This window comes from Mobula hypostoma, chromosome 4, assembly GCF_963921235.1.
Source record: "Mobula hypostoma chromosome 4, sMobHyp1.1, whole genome shotgun sequence".
Classification (NCBI taxonomy): domain Eukaryota; kingdom Metazoa; phylum Chordata; class Chondrichthyes; order Myliobatiformes; family Myliobatidae; genus Mobula; species Mobula hypostoma.
In genome coordinates, this window is record NC_086100.1 from 84577766 (window position 1) to 84598889 (window position 21124).

Consider the following 21124-nt stretch of genomic DNA (forward strand, 5'->3'; position numbering starts at 1 on the left):
GGTTGGCACAACATCGTAGGCCAAATATCCTGTCCTGTGCTGTATGTTCATGTTCTATAACTAGTTAGGTGGATTCAAGACGGGTTCAGAGTTAGGAAGCAGAGGGTGATGGTTGAAGGCTATTTCTCAGATTGGAGGCCAGTAACTAGTGGTGTGCCTCAGTGTCTGGTACTGGAACCCTTGTAAGTTGTTATTTATATACAGTAATTGACCTGGATGTGAACGCACAAGGCTCGATCATTATGTTTGAAGATGACATGAAGTTAGGAGGTATTGTTGATAATGAATATGGTCATCATAGATTACAGAGGGACCTTGATCAGTTAGGGAAGTGGGCTGAGGAGAACCAAATGGATTTCAGTGCAATTAAGTATCACTGATGCACTTTGGAAAGTCAAACCAGCACAGAACTTATACTACGAATGGTAGAGCACTTGGGAAGTGTAATAGAACAGAGGCATTTAAGAGTACAAGTGCAGAGTGTATTGAAAGTGGTATTAATGGTAGACACGGAGGTGAAAAAGGCATTTAGGAAGCTGGCCTTCATCAGTCAGGGTATTGAGTATATATGTTGCTGTTGTATAAATCATTGGTGAGGCTGTATCATTTGAGAAACACTTGTTTAGGAATATGAAGGGGTGGGGCTTAGAGGGATATGGGTGGAACACAGGAAATTGGGACTAGCTGGGAGGGCACTGTGGTTGTCAAGGACTTGTTGGAGTGAAAGGCTTGTATCCATGCTGTATCGCTCTATTGTATTCTGACTTTCTGTAAGGTGCTATGGAAAAATAAATTATTTATTTTGTTGATGTGATCTCTATAATTCTCTGCATTTCTGTCTTCAAAGTTCAACGATCAAAGTAAATTTATTATCTAAGTACATACAATATATGTCACCATATACAACCCTGAGATTTATTTTCTTACATGCATACACAGTAAGTTCAAGAAACAATGAAAGACCATATCCAACAGAATGAACAAGCAACCATTGTGCAGAGGACAACAAACTATGCAAATAAGAAAGAGAAAATAATTATAGTAGTTATAATAATAACAGAGCACAACCCAGGAGAATGAAGAAATTATCACTGCTGAAAAAAAAGTTACCAATGGAAGATCATGACTCTTCAAGAAAAAGAATTTTAGGATGTATATTGTATACATTTCTCTGACATTAAATGTACCTTTGAAAGAAGGGTGAGAGGCAGAAGAAAAGAAACTATAAGCCAGTTAGTCTGACCTCAGTGGTTGGGACAATGTTGGAGTCGATTTTTACAGATGAGGTCTCTGGGTACGTGGAGGCACATGATAAAATTGGCCATAGTCAACATGGTTTTCTCAAGGCAAAATCTTCCCTGACAAATCTGTTGGTATTCTTTGAAGAAATAACAATCAGGATAGACAAAGGAGAATCGGTGGATGTTGTGTACTTGGATTTTCAGAAGGTGTTTGACAAGGTGCCACACATGAGGCTGCTTAACAAGCTAAGAGTCTATGGCATTACAGGAAAGATTCTAGCATCGATAGAACAGTGGTTCATTGGCAGGAGGCAAAGAGTGAGAATAAATTGAGCCTTTTCTGATTGGCTGTCAGTGACTAATGGTGTTCCACAGGGAGTCTGTGTTGGGACAGCTTTTTTATGTTATATGCCAATGATTTGAATGATGGAATTGATGACCTTTGAAAGTTTGCAGACAATATGAATACAGGTGGAGGGGCAGGTAGTTTTGAGGAAATAGAGAGGCTACAGAAGGACAGACAGATTAGGAGAATGGGCAAAGAAATGGCAGGTGTGTGTGGTCACGTACTTTGGTAGAAGAAATGAAAGAGTTGAGTATTTTCTAAATGGAGAGAAAATACAAAAAATCTCAGGTGCAAAGGAACTTGGGAGTCATTGTGCAGGATTCCCTAACGGCTAATTTGCAGGTTGAGTCTGTCATGAGGAAAGCAAATGCAATGTTAGCATTCATTTCAAGAGGATTGGAATATAAAAACAAGGATGTAATGTTAAGACTTTATAAAACTCTGGTGGGGCCTCATTTGGAGTATTGTGAGCAGATTTTGGGCCCCTATATTAGAAAGGATGTGCTGAGACTGGAAAGGGTTCAAAGGAGGTTCACAAAAATGATTTCAGGATTAAACAGCCTAATTCTGCTCCTATATCTTATGGTTTTATGGACCTTCATGGAAGACATCCACATCATCAGAGCGGACTTGATGTCAACAAGAAACCGAGAAAAGCTTGGCTTGAAGTTGGAGACATCTTCCCAGAAATAGAAAGGGTCCTTGTGGCAATACAGGACCAGGTGGCTAACACAAAAAAAAAGATAAAAATACATAATAAAAGACCAACACATTCAAGATGATAAATGTAGAAAATGCCAAGAAAATCCAGAAACAATCTGTAGCAGTTTAACTCAATCTGATTACTTACACAGGCACAATCAAGTGTCAAACACCATTCACCAAAATCTTGCTTTAAAATACAAACTCATAAAAAATTATACCTTACTATAAATACAAATCTGATTCTGTTTTAGAGTTAAAATCCCACAAATTATATTCTGACCGATTCGTAATTACAGACAGGATAATCCACAATAACTATTTGGATATAATAATACAAGATAAACAAGCAAGAACAACTTACCTAATAGATATAGCTATTCCAAACGTACATAACTTATAGAATTCAGTAAGTGAACAACACTAAAAATATGCTGAATTAAAAGAGGAAATTGAAAGACTTTGGAACATGAACAGGGTATACATTATCCTAATAGTAGTATCTACAACTGGTAATATCCCAAAGGCACTACTTAATAGCAGTAAACAATTAGGGCTACACGGCAATATCTTTGTAAATCTTCAGAAAGCGACAATACTAAACACCACTAGAATCGTCCAAATGTTCCCAGCAAGTGAGAGATGAGCATGCTTGCTTATGTCCGCACCTCAGGTTTTACAGCTTGAGCTGAGAAAAAATTAAAATAATAATAAATAAATAAGAGATGAATATCAAGAACATGAGATGAAGAGTCTTTAAAAGTAATTCCATAGGTAGTGGGATCACAGCCTATCTGAAGCAACGCACACAAAATGCTGGAGGAACCTAGTAGGCCAGAGGGCCTCTATGGAAAAGAGTAAACAGTCGACATTTCAGGTCAAGACCCTTGATCAAGATTTTCTCATGTGTGTCACAACCTACCTGTTTTGCTTTTGTATATGCTGTTTGCCCTTCCTCTGCATTCATAATCCTTTCCTTTCCATGTCATCAATGTGTTTTCTTTCTCCCATTTGAGTCATAGAGTCATAGACCTGTACAGATTGAAAACCGGCCCATCAGCCCCATTTGTTCATGTTAACCACATTGCCTAACTGAACAATTGCCTATATTTGGTCCATATTTCTCTAAACCAAGGGCTCCCAACCTTTTTTATGCCATGGATCAATACGATTAAGCACAGGGTCTGTGGGCCCCAGGTTGGGAATTGCTGCTCTAAACCTATATGCCTCTAAAGCTCTTCAAAAAACTCTAAATGTGTGAAAATATTGCCCCCTCGAGTTTTTTTTAAATCTGCTCATATGGTAACGAAACATTTGTGAAAGGCTTTCCAAGATCGGGGAAAAACTCAACCCAACCATGTTCCAGTGTGGCTGCAGAAGGTTCTCAGGAAGGGGGTTGAGCAGCCAGGGGCCACGGTGGACATTGACACTAATGACATAAGTAGAAAGGGGGAAGAGGTCCCGTACAGTGAGTACAGGCAGATAGGGACGAGGATGAAGAGCTAAACCCCGAAGGTGGTAATCTCTGGATTACTTCCTGTACCAGTGCTGGTCAGGTCAGAAATAGGATAATAGTGCAAACAATAAGTGGCAATCAAACTTAGCAAGTCCTTTGGATCAGTCTTCACTGTGGAAGTAGTAGTAGTTTACTGTGGAAGACCGTGCAATATGCCAGAAATTTCAAAGGTTCAAAGATCAAATTTAATGTCAGAGAAATGTATACAATATACATCCTGAAATGCTGTTTTCTTTGCAAACATCCACAAAAACAGAGAAGTGCCCCAAATAATGAACGGCAGTTAAATGTGAGAACCCCAAAGTCCCCCCCAGCTCCCCCCTCCCGCGTGTAAGCGGCGGCGAGCAACAATCCGCCCCCCCCAACTGGCAAAAGAAAGCAAGCATCAGCACCGCCACCGAACACAGGCGTGAGCTAAGCGATAGCAAAGACTTCACAGACCAAAGTTACCCCAAAGGCTTCATATTTCATCCGAAATTCGACAACCCACAGGTTCTCTCTCTCTCCCTGGCAAGGGAGAGGGAGGTGTCCCTCATTTTCATAGTGAGCAGGAGACATAACAACAACCCACTGGTTTACAATATTAAAAGTCCGTATTGTTGCTTTTTTCGAGCTCTGTGTCCAAAGATCGCAAAGACCTCGGGTCTTTGGGCACACAGCGAAAGATTTTTCGGCTTCCCTGACGACACGTGAGTCTCCTGCTGTGACACCAACCCTCGATCCGCCTGTCTCCAGAGCTCTGAGATCGTAGGCTTCCAAGCACGATTGAGATTCTCAGGCCAAGCCCTTGGCATGCAAATAGCAGTCAGTTGTGGAACCCTGAGAATGGGTCCCACTTCCGCAAAGAACCGAAGCCTGCGTATAACTCCAGGTCAGGGTCTTCAAAGGAACCCTGAAAGGGAAAAATAAAGACATTAAAATTTGAGAGTATTGGGGCAGAAGTGAGTGTAGTTGCCATTACTATGGAGAACGTGTTTGGGAAGCTGAAAGATCAGAAGGTAGACAAGTCACCTGGACCAGATGGACTACACCCCAAGGTTCTGAAAGAGGTAGTGAATAGATTGTAGAAGCATTAGTAATGATCTTTCATGAACCACTTGATTCTGAAATGGTTCCAGAGGACTGCAAAATTGCAAATGTCACTCCATTCTTTAAGAAGGGAAGGAGGCAAAGGAAAGGAAATTGAATTGAATTGAATTTACTTTATTTCTTACACCCTTCATATACATGAGGAGTAAAAATCTTTACGTTACGTCTCCATCTAAATGTGCAATGTGCAATTTATAGTAATTTATAATAAATAGCATTTACAACAGGACAGTCAATATAATGTAGAGACACAACTGTATCAGCATGAATTAATTAGTCTGATGGTCTAGTGGAAGAAGCTGTCCTGGAGCCTGTTGGTCCTGGCTTTTATGCTGCGGTACCGTTTCCCAGATGGTAGCAGCTGGAACAGTTTGTGGTTGGGGTGTCTTGGGTCCCCCATGATCTTTCGGGCCCTTTTTATGCACCTGTCTCTGTAAATGTCCTGAATAGTGGGAATTTACAACTACAGATGCGCTGGGCTGTCCGCACCACTCTCTGCAGAGTCCTGCGATTAAGGGAGGTACAGTTCCCATACCAGGCAGTGATGCAGCCTGTCAGGATGCTCTCAATTGTGTCCCTGTAGAAAGTTCTTAGGATTTGGGGACTCATACCAAACTTCTTCAACTCTCTGAAGTGAAAGAGGCACTGTTGTGCTTTTTTCACCATACAGCCGGAATGTACAGACCATGTGAGATCCTAGGTGATTTTATGCTGAGGAACTTAAAGCTGTTCACCCCCTCAACCCCAGATCCATTGATGTCAATAGGGGTGAGCCTGTCTCCATTCCTCCTGTAGTTCACAACCAGCTCCTTTGTTTTTGCGACATTGAGGGAGAGGTTGTTTTCTTGACCCCACTGTGTCAGGGTAAAGACTTCTTCTCTGTAGGCTGCCTCATTATTATTTGAGATTAGGCCAATCATTGTAGTGTTGTCAGCAAATTTAATTAGCAGATTGGAGCTGTGGGTGGTGACACAGTCATGGGTATACAGAGTGTTACGAGAATACACATAAAATTAAGATGTTTGCTGGCCTGGGCTAGCATCAGTGGCATCAGCAGTTGGTCTGCCACCTGCCCTCAGGGGAAGGAGAGATAAGGAACAATGGAGCAGCGTCTGGAGATGTGTAATGAAGGGATGTGGGAGAGAGAGCTGTCTGGAGCGGCTCCCCCCTTTGAACCCTGAACTGTTTGAAGTGATGGACAGGCGATACCCCAGCAGGGGGATAAAAAGGGACAGGTTCGCTAAGACAGACACACACGCCACCCGAGGTAACGAGACCCTGGAAGCGGTGCGCTTCTCATGAGTGGGTGAGAAGTACCGGACAACGACAAGGGTGGAAAGGTACGATCAGCGGGAACCCGGTGTGTGTCCGCCCTTGCCTGGGTGCCGGGTTCACTGCAGAGGATCGACCGCATCTGGAGGAGGGGTCACAGTCGGTGACCTCAGGTGACATCACCAAGGACCTGCCCAAAAGCTGTTTGTGAGCCATCTCGCTGGTCTGTGAGCCATCCCGCTGGTCTGTGAGTGAAGCAGTGTTCTGAATGATCAGTTGTTCCTATTCTGTCTCTCTTCCCCCACCTTGTCCATCGCCATGGCAACGATTACTGCGAACTGAACTACAAACTGGACTGAACTTTGAGTCATTTTGAAATTGGTCATTTACCCCTAGACAACGATAGAGCTTGATTGATGCTGTTATCTTAATTCTGTGCACATGTGTGGTTATCATTCTTGAATTGTTGCATTTATTATCCTTTCGATTACTGTGTTGCTTGTTTCTTTAATAAAACTTTCTTAGTTCTAGTACTCCAGACTCCAACTGAGTGATCCATTTCTGCTGGTTTGGCAACCCAGTTACGGGGTACGTAACAAGAAGCTAAAGGAGGGGGCTTAGGACACAGCTCTGAGGTGCACCTGTGTTGAGGGTCAGAGGGGCAGAGGTGATGGAGCCCACTCTTACCACCTGCTGGAGATCTGACAGGAAGTCTAGGATCCAGCTACACAAGGCAGGATGAAGGCCAGTTAACCTGACTTCAGTGGTTGGGAAGATGTTGGAGTCAGTTGTTAAGTATAAGGTATTGGGGAACTTGGAGACACAAAACAAAATAGGCCAGTCAGCATGGGAAAGTTTGCTTGGCAAATCTGTTAGAATTCTTGGAGGAAATCTTGCTTGACAAATCTATGGGAATTCCTTGAAGAAGTAACAGACAGGATAGACAAAGGAGAGCCTGTAGATATTGGTTACATGGATTTTCAGAAGGCCTTTGACTTGGTGCCACCAATCAGGCTGCTTAACAAGATAAGAGCCCATTGTATTACAGGAAACATACTGGCATGGATAGAAGTTTGGCTGACTGGCAAGAGGCAGTCGGGGCCCTATTCTGGTTTGCTGCTGGTGATTAGTGGCGTTTCACAGTGGCCAGTTTTGGGAATGCTTCTTTTTACATTATATGCCAATGATGTGGCCAAGTTTGCAGATGATTCGAAGATAGGTGAAGAGTCAGATAGTGTTGAAAAGCTTGGAATCTGCGGAAGGACTTAGACAGATGGAGAGAATGGGTAAAGAAGTGACAGATAGATTATAGTGTAAGGAAATGTATGGTCTTGCACTTTGGTAGAAAGAATAAAGGTGTAGACCATTTTCTAAATGGGGAGACAATTCAGAGGTGCAAAGTAACTTGGGAGTCTTTGTGTAGGATTCCCTAAAGGTTAAGCTTGCAGGTTGAGTCAGTGTAAGGAAGGGAAATGCAATATTAGCATTAATTTCAAGAGGACTAGAATATACTAAAAGCAAAGATGTGATGTTGAGGCATTATAAGGAAATGGTTAGAACACACTTGAAGAATTAAAGAACAGTTTTCCTGGCATTGGAGAGGGCCCAGAGGGGATTCACAAAAATTATTCTGAGAATGAAAGGGTTAATGCACTGTATGAGTAGCTTCTCATGATTTTGGGCCTGTGCTCGCCAGAGTTTAGAAGGATGAGGGGGAATCTCATTGAAACTTATTGAATATTGAAAGGCCTAGAAAGAGTGGTTGTGGAGAGGTTGATTCCTATAGTGGATGAGATTAGGACCAGAGAGCACAGCATCAAAATAGAGGAATATCCATTTAGAACAGAGATGAGAGAAGGTGATGAATCTATGGAATTCATTGGCAGAGATGGCTGTGTATGCCAAGTTTTGGAGTATATTTAATGTGCAAGTTGATAGGTTCTTGGTTAGTCAGAGCATCAAAGGTTATGGGGAGAAGACAGGAACATGGGGTTGAAAGCGATAATAAATCAGCCGTGATGGAATGGCGGAGCAGAGTCGATGGGCTGAGTGGCCTACTTCTGCTCCTCTGTCTTACGATGTTATGGTTTTAATTCATTACTCTTGTTCAACCTCCACCCCCTTTCCTTTCACCATACATTCACTCACTTCTCTATTGTTGAGAATTCTCCCTCCACCGCTCCCATTTCCAAAGATGGGTTGTTGGATCTTACCTTTACTCTGCTGAAGTTGGCTGCTGAATATCCAGTACACTTAAAATGGCATTTTGGCAAAAATGTTCAAGTGATTCGCCATGAAAGGTGATATGTACCTCACAAAACTAATGCACAAAGCAGTCCTTTATATAATCATTGTTCTTCTCTACCCATGAATTTATTGGTTATTTTCACTTCTGTAAAACTTTGTACTTTAACTTGTGCAGTGTTACTTTCCCTTTAACCTGTACAACTGCTATACACCTTCCTGTCTCCCAATGAAACCCTTGTGTTTTGCTATTCCCTCAAAACCACTGTGGTTCTTGTCCTATCTCATCACCATATCTTTCATTCTGAACTTCATATAATTTCCCCTTTGCTAATTGTTCTCTGATGGCCCTTTTTTTTATCATTTGCAGCACTTTCATTTGCAGTTGACCCGAATATTACCTGGTGTACAATCTCAGCAGCAGAGTTATCAAAATGCAAGGATTTGAAGGATGCAATGTCAAATTATTACTTCAATTTCGAATGTATTAGAGAAGACTCGGCTGCAGCTTGTTTGACTGCTATCAAGGTAAGGAATTATTTGGACTTGGCAGAAGTTTGTAGTCAAAACATTTGATTATTTGAGTTGCAGTAATCTTGGAACCGCAGAAGGCAGTACTTCAATATAATTCTAAACTGTGTCTCCCTACTGGCAATCGAACAGGAATCTCAGTTGCTGCTAATCCCTCCCTCTAAATGAATGGGCCATTGGAGTGTACATTCTGCCCATGGAGTGTACATTTCCAGCAGGTATCAGCTCCTGATAATAATGGCATGCAGCGATGATGTTGGGAAAAGAGACTCTCTATTTTGAGTGTTCAACGATAAGTATTCTGAATACCTTTGAGTTTCAACAATCTGCATCCTTTCTGTTATGGGTTCCATGGGGATAATATAAGCACGTTTGTCACCCACATGCTGTGTATGTGTTTTGTGCTTTGATCCCTCTTCATATCTACACCACAACCCTCCTTCACAACTTTTCCAACCCATCCCAACTCATCTGATATAAGATACTGTAAAATACTTGAGCCCAAAATTAACTTAAGTTACCTTAACATAATCATCATCCTGGAACGTTGCTGTTTTGTTACATGCTGGCCAGAATCACACACGCTGCTGCAAAGTGGCTAGTAACTCCTTGATGACCCTGTAATGATGCTGCAGTCACCTGGAACTGTATACTACCTAATCAACCCCGGTAACGTGTTTGGGATAGGTATGCCGAAGTCCCAAGACTGCAAGCTGTACTACTTCCCAACATAGTATCCCTCCAACGTGAATAAGGAGTAACACACATGGGTACCAAAATTCCTCATGTGACACAGAAGGCCATTTAGACCATTAAATCTATTTTGGCTTTGAAAACACACCTTTTGTCCCATTTCTCCACTTTTTTTTTCCTGCTAGCTACTTTCTTACATGTAAATCATCAACTCTCTGCCACGCCCTGCCATTAAGGCAAATGACCGACCAGTTGTCACACCTCCAACTGCAGCCAAGTAAAGCACCACCCCTCCCATCTCTGGGGTGTGGGAGGAAGTGGGAGAAGCCAGAGGAAGCCAACATGATCACAGGAAGAACATGCTAACTCCTCGTAGTTAGCACCAGAGGTCAGGATCAAACCCAGGTATCCAGACCATGAAGTAGTAACATCATTGTGATGCCTAACAGCATTCAATTATTTTCATCTGTCATGTTAGTCCCCCAAGATTATGCTGACTCCTAGTCCAACCCCTTTGATTCCTTTCCTCCACTTGGTTCTCAGTAAACTGTTCTCTAAGGTAGTGAATGATGGCAAGGTAGACTTCTATATTGGAACACTAGGTTTGAGAATATTTGTCTTGTAAATTAAGCCTGGTGTTATGCTTCTTAGACAAAAGGGAACATACAGCAGAGGGAGATAGAGTGGCTTTGCTTTGGTTAGAGATACTCTGATCTGATGTTATTAAAGTGAAAAGTTTAAAAGCATCACATGAAGTATGTCAAGTACTCAATAAATCTAAAAAATAAATAAAATAATTTGCTGCAAGAATGGAGAAAGGGCTGCATGTAAAAGTAGAATACATTTGTAACAGTAATTTAAGATACTCAGGCAATAAACTGGTGATAGAATAGTTTAGATATCAGGTAGATTACTATAAATGGAATGACACACGAGCAATCTGTTTACAGAAAGTATAAGGAAGGCACTTATCCAGGTAAATCGTACCAGGTGTCAATTAGAACTCCTGGGAAACGCTGTCTCATTCTGCCCTGCAGAGCTAATGTACGGTTAGAATGACAATAAAGTTTTTTGAATCTTTGAAGGAAGTGAACCCACTGTTAGCAAGGGTAGGCTAATTGGCATAGATTGGGAGACTGCTTCACCGAGCATCTATGCTCCGTCTGCCAGAACAAGTGAGATCTCTCAGTTGCCACCCATTTTAATTCCACTTCCCATTCCATAGGTGCAACCATGGCCTCCTCCACTGCTATGGAAAGGCCACACTTAGGTTGAAGGAACAACACCTTACATTCCGTTTGGGTAGCCTCCAACCTGATGGCATGAACATCAATTTCTCAAACTTCCAGTAATGCCTCCCCACCCCTTCACCATTTCCCATCCTATTTTCCCTCTCTCATGTTATCTTCTTGCCTACTCATCACCTCTCTCTGGTGCTCCTCCCCTCCCTTTCTTCCATGGTCTTCTGTCTCTTTCACCAATCAACTTCCCAGCTCTTTGTTTCATCCCTCCCCCTCCAGGTTTTTCCTCTCACCTTGTGTTTCTCTCCCCACTACCCCAGCCTTTCAAATCTATTCCTCAGCTCTTTTCCTCCAGTCCTGATGAAGAAGGGTTTCTGCCTGAAATTGTGACTGTGCTTTTCACCCCCATAGATGCTGTCTGGCCTGCTGACTTCCTCCAGCATTTTGTGTGTGTTGCCCACCTTTAGGAAGTGTAGATTGCACAATGTTGAACTAGATTTTATGAACACAAAAAAGGGACAAATATGCGGAAGAACAATGTTCTTGAAAAGAGTCCTGAAAGTACAGGAAACACTCAGCAGGACAAGCAGCATCTGTGCAAAGAAAAGCAGAGTTAAAAAAAGAACTCTTTTTGTCCTAAGTATTGGCGGATTAGAAGGAAGGACGAGGCAGCCAATTTAACCACATTCTTATTTCTGATTCTCAGGTTGGAAACGCAGATGCCGTAACTGTGGATGGGGGAGATATATATGTGGGAGGTCTCTTGCCTGAACCACAGCTTAAACCAATTGCAGCTGAAAAGACTGAAGGTAATCTCTTATCAAGTACTCAAGGAAAAATCATGCCTGAAAATGTGTGTGTGAGAGAGTCACTACATTTATAATATCTTCCCACAAGAAAACCTGCTGCCTTACCTCCTTCTGGCTGCATGTGACCAGAGCACAGAATTGTTTTTGGCACTGAAGCAGTCCAGGAACTAATTCAATTGGATCAAAACTTCTATTTTAAGATACAATGAATAAATCCAGGAGTTAAGCCAATATAATTCATAAACAGAACATCGAACACTTTACAAACCATACATCAGAATGGTTGGCATAAAACACTGAACACAAAACCATACAGGTCAGCCCATGATGTTGTGCCGACCCTTTTCACCTGCTCCAATTTCAATCTATCCCTTCCCTCCTGCTTAGCCCTCCATTTTCCTAATGTATCTGCCTCTACCATCACCCCAGCAGTGTGTCCCATGCTCCTACCACTCCGTGTACCTTTGACATCTCCCCTACACTTCCCTCCAATCATTTAAAAATTATGCCCCCTTCTATTTCCCTGGGAAGAAGATGTTGGCTGTCCACTGTATCTATGTCTCTTATAATTTTTTTACATTCCTGAATAAAACTGAACAGACTACTTAAAATCACAAACACAAGAAAATCTGCAGATGCTGGAAATCCAAAGTAATACCCACAAAGTGCTGGAGGAACTCAGCAGGTCAGGCAACATCTAAGGAAAAGAGTAAAGAGCTGATTTTTCAGGCCGAGACCCTTTGGAGACACACTCAGCCTTTGCAAAACCCTCTTTATGAACATCTGAGTTGAGTGAGATGTTCCACAGATAAGGAACAACCTGTCATAGATGTAATAAAAGAATTATACCTTAGAATCAATAAACTACAATACTCTATTATAATTTCTCAGTGTATCCTGTATTGCTGGCAGGGCAGACTAGTGATGTTATCATTGTAACATGCAGTTGGGAAAGAAACCTGATAAAGCACCCCTTCCCCCCATCCCACCCCATCTACCTCCAACGTTCTCTATAACCAATGGCAGACCCCTCTCGAGTCATCTCTGTAATTTGAGACAGAACCCAGATCAGAGCCCTCTATAATCTGAAGAAGACCCCTCTCTAGTCATTGTCAGAGCCACTAATAGAATCTTCTCCAGAGACATTTCTATAATCTAAAGAACTCTCTGTGTAATCTGTGGTAGACCCTGCTAGAGTCATTTCATTAACCTATGAATGGTCAAACATATGGAGATCTTTATGACATCTGATACCCCAATCCAAAAAAAAACTCTACAACAATCATAAATCCATGTTAATAATTATTCCATTAATGTACATTTAATCCCCCACCCTCTGCTGCTCTTACTATGGCTCTTACAATCCTTCCACAGCACTCATGAAATAAATCTCTATTACCTTACCTTAAGGCATTTGACCTTCAAATTAGTGTCTGTGGCCTTCATTAGAGATTTGACAAGCATCTTATTTCATGAGCAATACAGGTAGAATGTCAGCACTATACTTAAGTGCAGTTGGCATTATCTATGGTTCTAGTCGTTGCTGTGTTCTTAACTCTCCCTCTCACAGTCATCCTGTTATTGTCACCTTTGCATTTCATTTTGCAGTAATTCAGTGTGCACTGCAGTCTTTGCACTACTTTGCCGTTTTAGTGCCATCTCTGCATTTATTGTTTTATTTACACTGCCACACTGTGCTCTGCTAACTCTGTGAACTTCATGTGAGAAGAAATGACCAGGATCTGAATATAATTGATGGTATATTTTATATTGCTACAGGGGAATCCTGTTACTACGCTGTCGCAGTGGTAAAGCGAGGAAGCAAATTTCAGTTCCAGGATCTAAAGGGCAAAAAATCCTGCCACACTGGCCTTGGCAAATCTGCCGGCTGGAATATTCCAATAGGAACCATTTTGAAATACAACCTAACATCTTGGAATGGAGTTGATCCCATTGAAGAAGGTAAGATTTTGTACTTCTTTATATTCTCAAAAACATCTCAATGTCTCAAGCATACAAGATAGAGGAACTTCACACTGAGATGTCATCAAAATCAGGAGCAGATACAATGCATTGGACTAAGATTTGCTGCTGTTATAGAGTGAATGAAAAAGGATGAGCAGAGAGATATGTAGAAACATACCCGGAGGTGACAGGACACTAGTCACATTATGGGAAAGCAATAATGGCCCTAAGAACATCATGGAGTAATAATGAGATCTATAATTCTGCAGAATTGTGTGAATTGTTTAGTACCTTATCATGGACAGAGATTTAGTGAGCCAGATTTTGCTGTCGTGAGGCTCTCAAAAATATACCGTACTCTTTAGTGAAAAGATTTTTCACTTCCTTTCTTCCTCCTTCGTCTTTCAGACTGACAGTTCTCTTCTTCCATTTTCACCCACCCATTTGTCTGTCGCCTTTCTGTTGCACTCTCCCTTCAGATCTTATATTTTTCTTCTCTCCCTCTCTGCTATTATTTCCTTCTCCCTCATTGTCCCGACCTTCTACTGGTGACCACCAGCTGTGTTACCTTTGTTGAATCACTCCCTCTGTTTTTGCCTCTCTTGCTCTCCTCTTTCGCCTCGGTTTCCTCTCTGCTCTTCTTTTACCTCCTCTTTTTGGTGCTGATTTTGCGCGAAGAGAACAGGAACAGAAGTTCTGGCTCATAGACAGGTCTGATGGTCATTTGTGAATCTGTTGACTACAGGCAGCAGACAGTTGTCTGGAACAATATTGCTGCAGTCTAGCACTCTCACTGTTCAGCTGCTGTGGCAGAGTTAGCTAAGGTCAGGCCTGTAGCAGCCATATTGAGAGTTCTGAGGGATGAGCTTCTGCTCTGTTTGACCACAGTGGGAATAATGAGCTGTATTTTAGACTGCTATAGCCATAGTGGAGCTGAGGTGCGCTTCAAGGAGGGGAGAGCTATCACAGCAGCGGTGACAGTGTAAACATTCATACCACAAAAATCTAGTGCAATTCAGCAAATCTCTTACTAGCTCTTTTTTCAGTTAGTTCTGACGAAGGGTCTCGGCCCGAAATGTCGACTGTACCTCTTCCTAGAGATGCTGCCTGGCCTGCTGAAATCACCAGCAACTTTGATGTGTTTTGCTTGAATTTCCAGCAGCTGCAGATTTCCCGTGTTTGCAATTCGGCAAGGTCTTTTTGCTTGCTTTACTGAAATTACTTTGGCCTTCCACATGTTTGAACTCTTCTTCCTATGACTGGAATCCAATCTTCACTTACTTTATCTTCTCTGTTGTTTTCAGTTGTGGAAAATTTCTTCTCCTCCAGCTGTGTTCCAGGTGCTAAGGCGACTTTCCCTAAGCTCTGTCAACTGTGTAAAGGAACAGCTGAGAACCACTGCAAACGATCGCATGAAGAACCTTACTACGATTACTCAGGAGCATTCTTGTAGGTACTCTTTGTTAATACATAGTTATTTTTTTCTACAGGACAGCAAGTTAGATTTCTCTACTAATTGCACATGTTTTAGTCTAAACAGTTCAAATCTCACCTTCTTTTCTCTAGCTAATATTAAGCATCCATGGAATAATTTGACTCCGCTAACAAAAAGGTTGAAATTACTTCAAACCTCTGCAGTCAGTGATTTTGTTTTTGACTCACTTCAAAAATGCTGCAAAACAGCCAACAGTTAATATTTAGGGTGAACAGTCTTAATCAGAACTGGAGGAAATTATCGTAAGAACAGCTTTGAAGAAATTATAATAATGAGCAAAGGGCATGTGTGTGTGCGTGTGTACGCTAATGAAAGAGATGGAGGCACTACAATGTGCAGGAGTGGAAAAGAAATGTTTAAATGGTGGATTATTCAACATGGATTTTAGGACAATTTCTAAATTGTTTGGGCTACACCTTCTGCTTTAGGAGTATTTTGAGGATCAAAGACAACATTGGCAAAAGCTAAACCTAGTGCTACAAGAGAGGTCTGTGGTTGCAGACGGCCACTAGTGCTGCAGGAATTGGTCAGAGTAAGGTGATCGACCTGACTATCCACAACAGCTTGATTCAGTGCCTCTGTCATCAAGTTTTCAGGGGAAATCATCTGGTAAAATGTCAATGAAATAATTCACTTCAATTCTTCAGCTGCTCTTATAGGTTGGTTTCCATTTGAAACAGGTCACTCATCTTCAGATGTCCCTGGAGGCCATTTGTTACCTGCAAGCCATGTGAGGAGTGTGATGTAATACCTCACAATCACATGAAAACCTCAGTTCAATCCAGGTCAAAACAATCTGCTTGATTATCACCTTGTACACGTACTGAAATATTCACTCCCTTCACCCCGTGTTCTCAGCCAGACTGAACTCTGCAATGCATTCTCACCTCTTTGCAACTCACCCTTTGTCTACAGTAGCACCTCCCATACACACAAACTCCACTGCTTAGATCTTCAGGGATGTCAGCTCCATAGGATCACCATCGGCTCCAAGCCATGTACTGATTTAATTTGGACATTTCTTGCTGTTTCTTCATCACGTTGGATAAAACTCACAGAACTGCCTGTGAGTGAGAATCATATCACAAGTGGACAACAGTGGGCCAATCAGCACCACTTCAAAGGTACCTCAGGCTGTGCGATAAGGTTTTTTAAGAACTGTCATTGTGACTGGCCTGACGTTACTTGCCAATTGAGAGGAGGTCATCCTCTTGTTTGGTCGTCTGTCCAGCTCACCTACTCTTCTCTTTCTCCCATTTCTTGGCAGGACTTTGTGAATAAAAATGGTAAGATGGTCCTGTATGTGAATACAAAGAGCAGTGTTTATGGTATGGTGGAAATTTGTCTGTGCCACAGGAGGAATTTGTTCCTTCTTCATTGGACTTGTTGATGACATCACAGGTTTCTACAGTACATATTTTGCCTTTTTTCATCGAGATGAAAGCATTTCGCATAAACCATCTGTTCATTGCATTGTATTTGCATTTAATCCTGTTGGAGACTTGTGGAAATTATTTACTATTTTATAGATATTCTAGGTGGAGATATGACTGTCTCTTTACAGAGTCTGATTTATCTGGTTATTTCTTTCCAGATGTTTAAAGGAAGGTGTTGGAGATGTCGCCTTTATGAAACACACTACAGTGCCACGTAGGTGAATCTGTGAGGATTACCCTTAATTCTGCTTCTCTTGGACAAAGAGTGCTTCACATTTGGTGGTCAAACATCAGATTGGGTGTTGAGCTGGAAGTTGGGAGGGATGGAGGGAGACCACTTACAGGAAAGAACATAACCTAATAAGGAAGAGCAGAGCAGACTAGTCTGCCTTCTGATGTTGCTCTACCATTAGATAAAATTATGCTGATCCAGCTTTAGCCACAATACCATTTCCCTAAACTCTCCCCATACCCTTTGACTGCCTTGTAATTAAAAATCAGTTAATATCTGCCTTCAAAGAAAGCAAGAACATAAGAAAATGGGAGTAGGAGAAGGCCCCTGGCCCCTCAAGCCTCCACCACAATTCAATACAATCACAGCTGATTTATGCAGGCCTCAATTCAACTTCTGACAGTTCCCTTTAATGGTCGAGTCCTCAATCTTTCACATATTTATCTAGCTCACCTTATCTAATGATCTGGCCTTAACCACTCTCTGGGGCAGATAGTCACTACCTTCTGAGAGAAGGAGTTTCTATGCACCTCTGTTTTACAGGACTGACCCATTATGATATATCTATGTACACTTGTTTGTGACTCTCCAAATGGTAAAAACACCTTAACACATTATCTTGACAAATACCTATACATCTGAATACAGTCTTCTTCAAAATTCTGAGGAGTATTCTAGGAAATCCCAAGTGTCTAGACTTTCTTCATAGGACAACTCTCTCATGCTTGGAATTAGCCTAGTAAATTTCCTTTGGATTTCTTCCATTGAGACACCGTCATTTTGTTTTTAGGTAAGAAGACCTTCTGTAGCTTCACCAATGTAACAAAACCTCCCTAGTGTTAAACTCTATCTCTACCGCAATGAAGACCCAAATGTCATTTGCCCTCCTACCTGCCTGTTGGACCTGCCTGCTAACCCTTCATGACTCATGCTCCAGGACACATAGATCCCCCTGAACAACTCTCATTGACAGTATCATTTTCCATTTAGATGATCATCTGCTTTTGATTCTCCTTAATAATGTGTATGAACTCATGCTTCCCCACATTAAATCCCAATTGCCAGGTTTCCATCCAATCATTCAGTTTACATACCTATATCCTGCTGCAGATTCACACTATCATAATCACAGCGGCTCATTGACAAACCTGGAAACCTTACTGTTTGTTTCGTCTGCCAGGTCATTCATGTAAAATGCAAACAATTGATGAACAAGAACCAATCCCTGGATCCCTTTGTTTGTAGGTAACAGCTGGATTTTAATCCGTGCCAACACATTTTCCATACACGTACTCGGAACTTGTGCATCAGCCTCAATATTGCATCAGTCAAATATCATTTGGAAATCTAAATGTACTACATCTACAGGCCCCCCATGCTCCCCTCCATGAATTCTCCTTGTCACATCGTCAAAAAATTTTAACTATTTTATCAAACATATTCATTTTTCCTAAATAATTTCTTATTTCCTCTTTGATTATTGACTCCAGCACATTGCCAACAACAGATATTAAACTAACTGGCCTAGAGTTACCCGCCTTCTTTGCTCCTCACTTTTTGCACAGCGGAGTCATTTTGGCTATTTTCCAATCTTCTGTTATCCTCCAGGAATTTGTGAGCTTTGAAACAAAAAAAAATCAATGTGTCCAATGCCTCTGCAGCAACCTCCTTTAAAACCCTTGAGTGAACACCATCAGTTCCCAGCAACTTCACTACCTTCCATCCCATGAGTTTTTCCAATATTTTATCCCTTGTGATTGGGATATTCACAGCTTCCTCCTTGTTATTTGAGATTAGCCCATTGGTTACTTCAGGGCTACCTGCAGCGTTTTCCACGATGAAGGTTGTTGCAAAATAACTGATCTAGCATACTGTATCTGCCATTTCTTTCTTTTGTGTAATCAAGTCATAAAGGTAGCACACTTAGCTTAGTCATTTTTCCCATTGATATATCCAAGACTCTTTCAAAGATATGTACAGATTCCTGTCTCCACACACTCTTCTAGTCATACAATTCTAAAGATCCATGGATCTCTCAGAGAAGAAATTCCTCTTTGTTATCTGAAATGGTGACCCTTGTTGTGAAACTAAGCTTCCTAATTTTAGATGTTCCCACAAGGAGAGAGGTCCACCCTATCAAAATCCCTTGGAATTTTCTGTATTTGCAAGGAGTTGACCTCGCATTCTCCGATCATCGATCGACCTTTCTTCACATCCAGTATCTCAGGCAGCAGCCTTGTGAACATTCTCTGAATAGAGTGCATTGGAAGCCTTTGAAGTGGGATCAGGAAGGCATGGTCATGAATAGGGATCATAGAAACATTATCCATTGATAATAACATTGAAACATGTATTTATCAAATCCTGATATTCACATTTAATAACTGACCCTGGGAGGTGTGCTCAAACCCATCTGATTACATTCACTTCTTGCATTGTTTTTGATCCAGCTGCTGAGAGGGAAGATTATGAGCTCCTGTGTGTCGATGGCACCAGAAAGCCCATTGAAGCTTACCATGAATGTCACTGGGCTAGAGTGCCAGCTCACGCTGTGGTGGTAAGAAGTGGTGCTGCAGAGGAAGCAAAGAACGAGGCCATCTGGAGGTTCCTTTCGAGTGCTCAGGTATGAAGGAGCAGTAAATGTTAGGAGTGTTTCGCTTCTCCATCTCCAAAGCCGGTGCCCAAAACTCTGACAAGAAAGCACAACTTCTGCTCGCTATCAGCTGGGCTATCGAAAGATCCTTCCAGCAGTGAACAGAATTATGATCATTTCAGCCCCATTGGGTCCGAGTTGTCTCAAGGCAATGTGATCCACTCTTTTCCCACATTTGAGAATATTTTTGGAATACTTATCTAATTCTTTCACAAATGTATGTAATTAATTTGACTTTTTCTCTTTGGCAATTTGACTGGGTATGTTTAAAAGGAGGCAAGGGGTAGAAAGTTAGAAGGCCTTAGACAGAGCATTAACATGTATGGGAACAAGCAAGATCAAGAATGCACCAACACAAGTATAATGGTACAAGGCCAAAGCTGGCCAGAGGAGGAAGAGTTGGGTTGTTGTTGAGAAAGCAACATTCCCCTTGTACCAGTGGTTTTGGATTTTCAAAATCAATGAGATGGAAATGGCAATAACATGGACATATATAAGTGAATGGGATATGCTGGAAGTGTGATGGGCTGCAAGAGTTGTTAAAGACTGGAAGTGCTGTGATGGAGTGGAAGAGTTGTGATGGGCTGGAAGAGTTGTAATGGGCTGGAAGTGTTGTGATGGGCTGGAAGTGCTGTGATGGACTGGAAGTGCTGTGATGGACTAGAAGAGTTGTGATAGACAAGAAGAGTGGTGATGGGCTGGAAGAGTTGTGATGGACTAGAGAGTTGTGATAGACTGGAAGAGTTGTGAAGGGCTGGAAGTGTTGTGATGGGCTGGAAGAGTTGTGATGGGCTAGAAGTGTTGTGATGGACTAGAAGAGTTGTGAGCTGGAAGTGTTATGATGGACATGAAGAGTTGTGATAGACTGGAAGAGTTGTGATGGACTAGAATAAGGGTGATAGCACATTGGATGAGTTGCATTGTGGAAGAGTTTACAAGGAATAACTTGAGATACTGGAATATACTTTCCTCATAGTAGACATGTAGTCTGATAAAGGGCCAGTGCTTGACTCATTCTGAATGTTCTACTGAATCTTTTGAGCATTTCCTGTTCCTTTGCTTTAGTTTTCCATACTGAATTTTTTAATATAAGTTGGGAGTCGTTGCTATCAGCTAGGAATTCTTAGTATTGGGAATAGTTTGCTGAAGAGATAAAAAAAAACTACTTCATAAAGATGTGAAGTTACATAGTTAAACAGTTAGAAGGGTATAATGTTCCTGCTACATTTCAATGGCAATTTACTGTCTGTTTTAACAGACTTTCTACAGTATAATAATGATTTGGTTATGTTTTCCAGGATTTATATGGGCAGTTGAATAATTCAACATTCAGCCTCTTCAGCTCCACAAAATATGGACGCCAAGATTTATTGTTCAAAGACTCAACGCAGATTCTGATTCGCCTTCCGCACGGAATGGATCACCTTCTTTATCTTGGCAGTGAATACGCAAACGCTCTACGGATTCTGAAAAGCAGTAAGTGTTTGCTTTGGATAAGAGATCCTGCTGATCGGGAATGCAAGGGGCAATCCCATGTGGCCATAGGCAGCCTCTGCATGAGAGGTAGTCAGATGGACATTCTCCAGTGTGACAGAGCCTGCAGCTCTGGAATCACAGTGGGCAGAGCGTGCCTACACACAGAACGTGCCTGTACACTTG

The 21124-nt window shown here is 41.7% G+C and overlaps 1 protein-coding gene across 1 annotated transcript in view; it reads left to right on the top strand.

Moving 5' to 3' along the window:
* The window catches only part of LOC134345965 (uncharacterized), a 130200-nt gene that overhangs the window by 79583 nt on the left and 29493 nt on the right, over window positions 1-21124 (top strand). The window contains exons 19-25 of the mRNA XM_063047309.1: window positions 8781-8938; window positions 11582-11684; window positions 13464-13646; window positions 14954-15098; window positions 16739-16794; window positions 19263-19435; window positions 20764-20941. Coding sequence (XP_062903379.1) covers window positions 8781-8938; window positions 11582-11684; window positions 13464-13646; window positions 14954-15098; window positions 16739-16794; window positions 19263-19435; window positions 20764-20941 — 996 coding nt within the window. The remainder of the gene's footprint in view (window positions 1-8780; window positions 8939-11581; window positions 11685-13463; window positions 13647-14953; window positions 15099-16738; window positions 16795-19262; window positions 19436-20763; window positions 20942-21124) is intronic.